Here is an 11,597-nt window from a genome sequence, read left to right on the forward strand (position 1 = left end):
GCAAAATAACAAAGTACATCTTCTTCCTTTTCTTCTTTGTGGGCTGTGACTCGCGTTCACTTGTACAGAGTGTACGAGTGGGCTTTAACGTGTACGACCGTTTTTATCCCCACCATGTAGATATATTCAGTTTTTTGGGAGGAGGGGCGGTGTGTGTGTGTGGGGGTGTGGGGGTGCGGAGAGAGAGTTAAAATACATTCATTTTCACATTCAGTGTCAAGAAAAATCATGATACCACTTGTCCAAATCATGTGCATACACACACACACACATACATACATACATAAGCTCTCTCTCTCTCTAGCTCTCTCTCAAACACACACACACGCACACACACACACTTTGACCTATTCCTAAACACTTCAGATGTTAATCAGAAGACATCATGGTTCAATGTCCCCATAGCCTCTAATGACCATCATGGATGTGAATTCATACCCAACGTGTCATGGGAAGGTAGGGTACCCAGTCTGCTCCTTCCCTTTGAACCTTCCCCATGTGAAGTCACATCATCCATTCACATCTGGGTGGAGAGAGGAAATTCAGAGTAAAGCGTCTTTCCCCAAGGACACAGCATCAGTTCGAGGCCATGTTTCAGCATGGCGGTGTCCTTGGGAAAGGCATTGTGTCCTTGGGAAAGGCACTTTAGCATGGCGTTGTGTCCTTGGGAAAGGCAGTGTGTCCTTGGGAAAGGCACTTTAGCATGGCATTGTGTCCTTGGGAAAGGCATTGTGTCCTTGGGAAAGGCACTTTAGCATGGCATTGTGTCCTTGGGAAAGGTGCTTTAGCATGGTGTTGTGTCCTTGGGAAAGGCAGTGTGTCCTTGGGAAAGGTGCTTTAGCATGGTGTTGTGTCCTTGGGAAAGGCACTTTAGCATGGCATTGTGTCCTTGGGAAAGGCGCTTTACTCCAATTTCCCTCACTCCAGCCCAGGGTTGGTACCAGACTTCAGCTGGGACGGTTACCTCAGCAGAAGGACAGGAATGGGCCCCGCCTTCCCATGGCGAGTGCTGCACACGATGAACATGAGCTCACTGCCCAGATGACCATAAAAGGCTGTGGGATCCTTAACCTTAACTCATTCAGCCCCGAGCCCCTGGTGTCAATATTCGTTTCACCAAAATGGTGTACATGTTCCTAAATAAGCAAAAAACTGCAAACAAAAGGAACTAACTTCTACAGCAGTTCAAGCTGCTTCCCTTATGCTGCGTCCCCTCATGGACAATTTGGAGGAAAAACAGGTCCATTTCTGAATAATTTCATCGTTTTCTGCATCAGGAAAGCTAGAGGAATCTGCCGAGGCTTCCCCAGGGTTGAATGGGTTAAGTGAATGGGTAATTCCCAGTTAAGTGAATGGGGAATTCCCAGTTAAGTGAATGGGGAATTCCCAATCCCTGAACACAGAACACAGAGAGGAGAGAGGGAGAACTGACCACGCCCTTTTCCCACAGGATGGACATGCGGTCCTCCACCCCGTTGACCCCGTGGGGGATCAGACGGAAGTCGTCCTTGCCCAGCGCCTTCTGGTCCGCGTTGTGTGTGTTGTTGTCCGACCCTGTCAGCTGCAGGTCGTTGCTACACACACACACACACACACCAACCACACATAATGTGTATAACACACACAGCAACCACACTTAAAACTGTGTGTACAACTGCTGGAGACAAACATCTACAGAGATGCCAACCCCTGTCAACTGTTTGTAAGAACAATCAGGAAATTTGGTAGGAATGTTTTGAATTTGGTAGGAACACTCGGACTTTTGAGCCACTTCAGCAAATGTACATTTTATCTACAATGCATACAAAAACACTCCATAGCTTAATCCACATGGCACAGACGCTGTTTGACTGAGACACAACTTGATTTAGCCACATTCTCTCTTGTTCGGGCAAACGATTAAGCCGATTGCTCCACTCAATGCTGTTTCAATGTAAGCATGCACGTGATTAGCTGAGCATCATCACGTGAGACCAAAGTTAGTAGTGACTGCCCTGGTCTCTTGATCGATTGTTCTAGAGCCTCTGGCTTATGTTTTGACAGGAAAGCATGCGACCATGCCACGTAGTTGAAAATGAACTTGTCAGAACAATTTTTATGTTGGCGTAATGTCGGAACAAACTACAATTGAGCATAACAAAATACAGCGAAATCGTAACAGTTGGTATCTGTGTGTGTGTGTGTAACTGCTAGAGACATACATCAACCACACTTAACACTGTGTGTATAACTGCTAGAGACATACATCATTCTTTTGCTGAATTTTCCCAGAGGAGAACTCTTTCATCGCAGTGGGTTCTTTTACAGCGCTCCAAGTGCTTGCAAAGCACACTGGATCTCGCTTGATCATCTCATCTGGATGACTAGATGCTCAGTTTTGATTGTCCAGTCAAACTTGGGCGTAAGGGCGAGAGTGGGGGGGGGGATTCAAACCCAGACCCTCACAGACACTGCACAGTACCGACAGATAAGCATCTTCACAATTCTGCCACCTTCCTCCTGAAGACTGTGCATGTGTGTACCTGTGCTTGGGTGAGAAGAAGCTGCAGTTGTCAGTCTTCAAAGTAAGTGTGGGTATACTAAGCTTTGTGCTGAAGCGCACACATGCACACACTGGGCACACACACACACACACTCAGTGGACGCCCACGCCCACGCACACACACACTAACACACACACACACACATGCGGACACTTTTTAAAATTTGCAAAGAATGTGGGATTTGAACCCAGACCTTCATGGACATTCACAAAAAAAAAAACAAAAAAAAACAACAACCCATCTCTGTCCCCCGCACGGTCCACTCACTTGGCCAGCAGATCCATGAGGTAGTCGGGGGTGGAGGGGTCAGGGCGGAGGGGGGGACTGGTCACATGACCGGCGGCGTGGCGCCAGCACTTGTTCCACTGGTGGGTGCCGTCCGTCCCCACGCTGGCTGCGATGGGCTCTCCGAACACCACCTTGCCTGGGGGGAGGGGCGTGGGGGAAACACACACATATATATTCACACATACATATACACATACTTATTCACACATACACACACATGCTCACACTCACACACAAACATGCACACACAAGAAACATGAGCTTATAATATCACTTGGAATGAGGAAAATCACACACACACACACACACACACACACACACAGAGTTTCTCCCATGGCAACCAGTTCATCTGGAGAGAAGTGCCTGAAGAGATGACATCAGCCAACGACTTGCTCATGACTTCTACACACACACATCCTCCCCCACCCCCCCACACCCACACATCCTCCTCCTCCCCCCCACACCACCCACCCACACACACATCCCCTTCCCCACACACACCACTTCTCCTGGCAGAAGAGATGACGTCAGCGGACGACTTGCTCATGACGGGGACGATGAGGACGGGGGCCCCAGCCTGGTCAGCGATGGTGATGGCGCGCTGGGTGGCCTCCGCCTCCACCTGTCAGCCACAGACCATCAGTTCAAACCTACCTGCCTGCTGCGCTCTGAGAGCTATGCTCAGTGTCACAGCATGGCCAAGATTCTTCTCTTGGTTAAACACTGGAGGAAGAGTGTGTGAAGAATGTTCCATAGGAGCATCAAACCTAATTTTTGTCTAGAATTATATTTCTCACATCTTCCAGATTGTTGGACTGAAGCTGTGATTCAATGAGTATGTATTGTCACTGCATCCTCCACACCCCTGGTTCAGCACTGAAGGAAGAGTGTGAAAAAACAAAAAGTTCAAGCAGGGTGGCAGAGATTCCTTGCTTGACACCAAGGGAAAATCCTTTTAAATATATCTACATAAACATTAAGGTACATTTCCCTGAAGAAAAAAGAAGAAAAAAGGAAATAATATTCTGAAAGGGATCAACTGTCAACAAATGTTAAGGAACATCCTAACGGAGATTAAACAATCAATCCTTGCAAACGTATTCTACCTCGTTGCAAACATATTTCATCTGAAGCATATACATATATATACATACACACACACAAAAAAATATATTGAGTGTCCCCCAAAAAGTTAACCGCTTTTTGTCAAGTATTTTCTCAGTGATAGAGAAACCGAATTCATTGAAAATGTTCCCACAGTAACCTTAGCGTATCATCAACAAGTCCGTAAAATATCTTAAACTTTGGACGCAAATTATGTGAGTATTGTCAAATTCAAAACTCAAATTCAATACTCTGTATTTTCTTACTCTGTATTTTGTTTTGTTTTTTCCAAACCCTTACAAATGGGTCATCTGTGGGGAAAAGCAAGGGAGAAAACTTGCCGTCCCGAGTGAGTTAAGGCCCCATAGCCTTTACCCAGCCATGACAGCAGAGAATTCACATCCACTGTGTCTAAGTCTCGGCACAGAAAGGCGGGGCCCAAACCTCTCCTTCCGCCGTTTGAACCATCCTTGACACCAGCCAGGTAATATTCACAGCAGTGAGGAAAATCAGAGAAAAGCGCCTTTCCAAAGGACACAACACCACACCCAAACAAGGCCTCAAACTAATCAACTCTAAACCAGGAAGTCCAACGCCTTACTCTGCCATCACACATCCATTGTCACTGAGGCAATCAAAGACTTTCCATTTCATTTTTGTCTTAATCATCAACACAGTGAATGGAAGACAGAGACAGAGACAGAGAGAGGGTCATACAAAACATCAGCTTACCTCTTCTGGCCGACAGAGTTCATGACCTTCAGGACCTGTCACTCCCAAGGCAACCAGTTCGTCTGCTTTCTGTTGCACAGACCAACACACGCCTTTTGTTACTGTTATTTCATTGTTTCCAAATTAAAGCAAACAAGGTTTCCATTGCACTTGTCATTATGGTACATTCTTTTAAAAAGTATTAACATGCACATTTCTTCCATATGCTTCCATTTGAGTTTTGAAGATGCGAGTTGGATGGGATTCGTAACACTAACCGTTTGTCTAAAGGCACATTTTATCTACATCTCTTTCACAAAAGCAACACGATGGAAGTACAATGTAACACTTGAAACAACAATCATTAGAGAGGAGGGGAAAACAAATATGAAATTCACACACACACACACACACACACACACACCACAACACACACCACAACACACACGCAACACAACACACACACACACCACAACACACACACACACCACAACAAACACACACACCACAACACACACACCACACCACAACACACCATACCACACCACAACACAACACCACACACAACACAACACAACAAACACACACACAACATAACACAACAAACACACACACAACATAACACAACAAACACACACACAACATAACACAACAAACACACACACACACACACAACATACACACAACACAACACACACACACACACACACACACACAAACACAACATACACACAACACAACACAACACACACACACACAACACAACACACACACACACCACAACAAACACACACACCACAACAAACACACACACACCACACCACAACACACCATACCACACCACACCACACACACAACACAACACAACAAACACACACACAACATAACACAACAAACACACACACACACACACAACATACACACAACACAACACACACACACACACACAAACACAACATACACACAACACAACACACACACACACAACACAACACACACACACCACAACAAACACACACACCACAACAAACACACACACACCACACCACAACACACCATACCACACCACAACACACACACAACACAACACAACAAACACACACACCACACAACACAACAAACACACACACAACATAACACAACAAACACACACACAACATAACACAACACACACACACAACATAACACAACAAACACACACACAACATAACACAACAAACACACACACAACATAACACAACAAACACACACACACACACAAGAGCATCCACAGACAGGCAAAGACAGTCTTTTGACGGGGTGTGGGGGTGGGGGTGGGGGGTTAATTCATCAACACAACAGACAGGCAAAGACAATGAAAGAAAGAGAAAGACAGAGAGAAAAGAGAGAGACAGAAAGAGAGAGAGAAAGAGAGAGGCAGAGAAAGAGCAAGCAACAGACAGCAAAACAAAGGAAACCAGCAGAACGGTGACACTGACAAGGGAGACAATCTCTCCGTTCTCGGCGCGAATCAAGGGGAGAGCACCCAGCTCCTTGCAGCGACTGAAGGCAGCGTACAGCTCAGAGTCGTCCAGCATGAAGTAGTCCTTGTAGTTCATGAACATCTTGAAGGCGTTCACCCCTGAAAACACACACATGCTGTGTTTCAGTTTCTTTGTTCGTGGGCTGCAACTCCCACATTCACTCACATTTATGTGTTTGACCATTTTAACCCTGCCATGTAGGCAGCCATACTCCATTTATGGGGGTATGCTTGCTGAGTATGTTCTTGTTTCCATAACCCACCAAATGGTGACATGAATTACAGGATCTTTAACATGCGTATTTGATCTGCTTGCATAAACACACAAAGGGGGTTCAGGCACCAGCAGGTCTACACACATATATTCACCTGGGAAATGGGAAAAAATCTCCAACCTTTACCCACCAGGCGCCGTTACTGAGATTTGAATCTTGGACCCTCAGATTTAAAGCCCCTCGGCTATGGCGCCTGTCAGTTTCAGTTTCAAGTTCTCAAAGAGGCGTCATTGAGTTCTGACAAATCCATGATACCCTACACCACATCTGTCAGACTGATGCCTGACCAGCAGCATAACCACATGGCGATAGCTTTGAGATGGCCTTAGTGACTGGTGAGGCTCTAAGCACCATAACTTGATTTGATGTGTGCAGCATAACCCAACATGCTTAGTCAAGCCTTGAGTGCATGCATATATATCTATGCATCTACCAGAGTGGAATTCTACTACAGAATCTGACTGGAAAAATGTTTGACATCTGTCTTTTTTTTGTCTTTTTTTTGTACCCTTCACATTGTCATTTGGATTAGAAAGTGTTGAAAGAACGGATTCTTCTTCTATTCTAAGCCAAATTTGGTGTGGAAAAAGTATCTCCAGATTTAACGAATTTGTTGAAGTTTACCATGGACTGACAGATGCACACGCATGTGCATGCACGCACACACAACACACCACACACACCTTTCTCCTGCGTGAGGATCTCCATCTCTTTGTACACCTGGTCGCTCCACCAGGTCAGCGCCACCTGCAGCCCAAAGTCGCAGCACGCCTTGTTCTCGGCCTCCCCCCGCCACTTCTCATAGGACTCCAGCAGGGAGGTGCCACGCTGCTCGCACACCACGTTCACTGCACACAGCATCAACAAGGTGAACACCACGTTCACTGCACACAGCAACAACAATGTGAACACCACGTTCACTGCACACAGCAACAACAATGTGAACACCACGTTCACTGCACACAGCATCAACATTCACTGCACACACCAACAAGGTGAACACCACGTTCACTGCACACACCAACAAGGTGAACACCACGTTCACTGCACACAGCATCAACAATGTGAACACCACGTTCACTGCACACAGCATCAACAATGTGAACACCACGTTCACTGCACACAGCAACAACAATGTGAACACCACGTTCACTGCACACAGCATCAACAATGTGAACACCACGTTCACTGCACACAGCAACAACAATGTGAACACCACGTTCACTGCACACAGCAACAACAATGTGAACACCACGTTCACTGCACACAGCAACCATGTGAAGAAAAGCAACAATGTGAACACCACGTTCACTGCACACAGCAACCATGTGAAGAAAAGCAACAATGTGAACACCACGTTCACTGCACACAGCAACCATGTGAAGAAAAGCAACAATGTGAACACCACGTTCACTGCACACAGCAACCATGTGAAGAAAAGCAACAATGTGAACACCACGTTCACTGCACACAGCAACCGTGTGAACTATAGCAACAACGTGAACACAACATTACTGCACACAGCAAAAACAATGTGAACACCACGGTCACTGCACACAGCAACAATGTGAAGAATAGCGACAACATGAACACCACATTCACTGCACACACCAACAATGTGAACACCACATTCACTGCACACAGCAACCATGTTAATAGCAACAACGTGAACACCACAGTCACTGCACACAGCAACAACGTTCACTGCACACAGCAACAACGTTCACTGCACACACCAACAACGTTCACTGCACACAGCAACAATGTGAACACCACAGTCACTGCACAGCACACAGGTTCAAAATCATTTCATCCTAGAAACCCGATCATGATACATGAGAACACAACAATCACACAAGAAGAGAAAAAAAGGGGGAAAAGGGGTGGGGTTGGGGTGGGGTGGGGGAGAGCCAAAAACGAGAAGGCAAAAATGTCACATGAAGTGCACAATCAAGTGCGCACCACTGCGCAATTGTGACACCACAAAGACTACCACCATATAAACAAACACCATGGAACCCTGAGAAAAGGAATCCTGCAGGACACACACGCACTACAACAACAACAACAACATGAACAGTTTCAGTTTCTCAAGGAGGCGTCACTGAGTTCAGACAAATCCATATACGCTACACCACATCTGTTAAGCAGATGCCTGAGCAGCAGCATAACCCATTGCTCTCAGACAGGCCTTGAGTGCATGCATGAAGTATTTGTGTACCTATCAGTGGATTTCTTCAACGGAATTTTGTAAGAGGACAACACTCTCAATGCCATGGGTTCTTTTTCAGTGCGCCAAGTGCGTGCTGCACACGGGACCTGGGTTTATCGTCTCATCCGAATGAACGGACGCTCAGTTTGATTTTCCAGTCAAACTTGGGAGAAAGGGCGAGAGTGGTATTTAAACCCCGACCCTCACAGACTCCATCCTGGCAGATGAGTGTCTTAACCATTCTGCCACCTTCTCTTGCAGAAACGACACCATTTTTACTTTTATGCCCTAACAAACAAAATGCACACACACATAAATGCAAACATGCTGTGTTCACCATAACAAGCACAAGCTTTTTTTTCTCTTTCAGTGTGCAAAACATCCATCCACCTGCTGCATACTTACACACACCCTGACACACACCAGTGAACACACAGTGTCACTGTTTGGAGCGACTGGCTTATGTAACACTGAAAAGATCACGTAAAATAAAGAAACAAAAAATGTTTTAAAAAAACAAAGAAAAACATTCCCAGTTTGCCAATGTGGAAATTTGTACAGTGAACTACTCCCAGCCAAGCAGTGCTCACCCACACACTCACGTGCACACACACACACACACAGAGAAACAGATAGACACACATAGTATATAAACACAGGCACACACACAAGCACAGATAAACACAGACACATGCACAGAAACAGACACACATTTGGTTTAAACAAAACTTTATTCAGTAAACATGTCACACATGTACAGATAGACAGCGGAGCAACAACAGGCTAACAGCTTATATCGTGCTCAGACACACATTTAAACACATACTGAAACAAACACACACACACACACACAGACACACAGACACAGACACACAGACGTAGACATACATATAGAAACACACACACACACACACACATACAGAAGAAAGTGACCCAGACACACACAGAAACACGAACACAGACACAAACACAAACACAGACACAGACACAGACACAGAAACAGACACAGACACAAACGCAGACACAGACACACAAGCCCCACCCCACCAGCAGCACTCACTGATCATGGTGGTACCCCCAGCCAGAGCGGCCTTGGTACCGCTGTAGAAATCATCGGCTGACGTGGTGCCCCTGAAGGGGAACTGCATGTGGGTGATGGTGTCGATGCCCCCTGCAACACACACACACACACTCTGCGTCACAATGACACACACACTGCGTCACAATGACACATGCAACACACAGCGTCACAATGACACACACACACTCTGTGTCACAATGACACACGCAACACACAGCGTCACAATGACACACACAACATACTGCGTCACAATGACACACGCAACACACTGCGTCACAATGACACACGCAACACACAGCGTCACAATGACACACGCAACACACAACGTCACAATGACGCACGCAACACACAGCGCCACAATGACACATGCAACACACTGCGTCACAATGACACACACAACACACAGCATCACAATGACACACGCAACACACAGCGTCACGACACACACACACACACACAGCGTCACAATGACACACACAACACACTCCATTCACAGTCAAACACACACACTCCATGTCACAATGACACATGTCACAGTGACAAACACACATACACACCCTGTGTCACAGTGACACATACACACCATGTCACGGTGATACACACATACATCAATGTCACAGTGTACACACACACACCATGTCACAGTCACGCGCACACATCAATGTCACAGGAACACATACACAGTGACATACACACACCGTTGACACACGCTGACCATTTCACAGTGACACATACACACATCAATGTCACAGGAACACATACACAGTGGCATACACACACCGCCTCACACTGACACACACTGACCATTTCACAGTGACACATACACACATCAATGTCACAGGAACACATACACAGTGACATACACACACCGCCTCACAATGACACACGCTGACCATGTCACAATGACACATACACACATCAATGTCACAGGAACACACACAGTGGCATACACACACCGCCTCACACTGACACACACTGACCATTTCACAGTGACACATACACACATCAATGTCACAGGAACACATACACAGTGACATACACACACCGCCTCACAATGACACACGCTGACCATTTCACAGTGACACATACACACATCAATGTCACAGGAACACATACACAGTGGCATACACACACCGCCTCACACTGACACACACTGACCATTTCACAGTGACCCACACACACACCATGTCACAATGACACATACACACACCATGTCACATTGATACAATTTCAGCAACACACAAACCATGTCACAATGACACATACACACATCAATGTCACAGTGGTACACACACCATGTCACAATGACACATACACACGTCACAGTGATACAATGTCAGTGACACACACACCATGTCACAATGACACATACACACACCATGTGACAGTGACAATATCCACAAATCTTCCCCTCAGGACGGAATGAATGGTGTTCAAACAAGGCGTGGACGTACACTCCTCGTCAGTCGCACAGAGGAGTGGAGGGGAAGAAATGTGGATATTGCCGTGACAGTGACAAACACACCATGCTTTCATGGCATGGCAACCTGAAAAACTCATTCGTGTATCTCTACATTCACTTACAAACACGCATACACACACACACACTCATACTCAACACACACACACATATCCACACATAATACACACACAGGCGCGCGTGCGCCTATGCACACACATGTACACACACACACACACACACAAACATACACACACACAGAGTTAAAACCATATTTACCTAGATGTCATTTACAAAATCTGCAGTTCCATCTGCTTCCATTAGAAATGTCTTATATAATAATCAACATGTGTTTGAAATAGAGTTTAATTTTGAGCCCAATTGGCTCTTTGTTGTGATTCT

General features: G+C 45.9%; 1 protein-coding gene across 6 annotated transcripts in view; it reads right to left on the reverse strand.

The window, feature by feature from the left end:
* The window catches only part of LOC143301616 (dihydropyrimidinase-like), a 151,342-nt gene that overhangs the window by 9,457 nt on the left and 130,288 nt on the right, over positions 1-11,597 (reverse strand). For all 6 annotated transcript variants that reach the window (XM_076616014.1, XM_076616015.1, XM_076616016.1 and 3 more), the window contains 7 exons: positions 9,716-9,826; positions 7,127-7,291; positions 6,125-6,267; positions 4,668-4,736; positions 3,333-3,453; positions 2,811-2,967; positions 1,433-1,574 (listed from right to left, as the gene is read on the reverse strand). In XM_076616014.1, coding sequence (XP_076472129.1) covers positions 1,433-1,574; positions 2,811-2,967; positions 3,333-3,453; positions 4,668-4,736; positions 6,125-6,267; positions 7,127-7,291; positions 9,716-9,826 — 908 coding nt within the window. The remainder of the gene's footprint in view (positions 1-1,432; positions 1,575-2,810; positions 2,968-3,332; positions 3,454-4,667; positions 4,737-6,124; positions 6,268-7,126; positions 7,292-9,715; positions 9,827-11,597) is intronic.

This window comes from Babylonia areolata, chromosome 27 (assembly GCF_041734735.1).
Source record: "Babylonia areolata isolate BAREFJ2019XMU chromosome 27, ASM4173473v1, whole genome shotgun sequence".
In the NCBI taxonomy this organism is placed as follows: domain Eukaryota; kingdom Metazoa; phylum Mollusca; class Gastropoda; order Neogastropoda; family Buccinidae; genus Babylonia; species Babylonia areolata.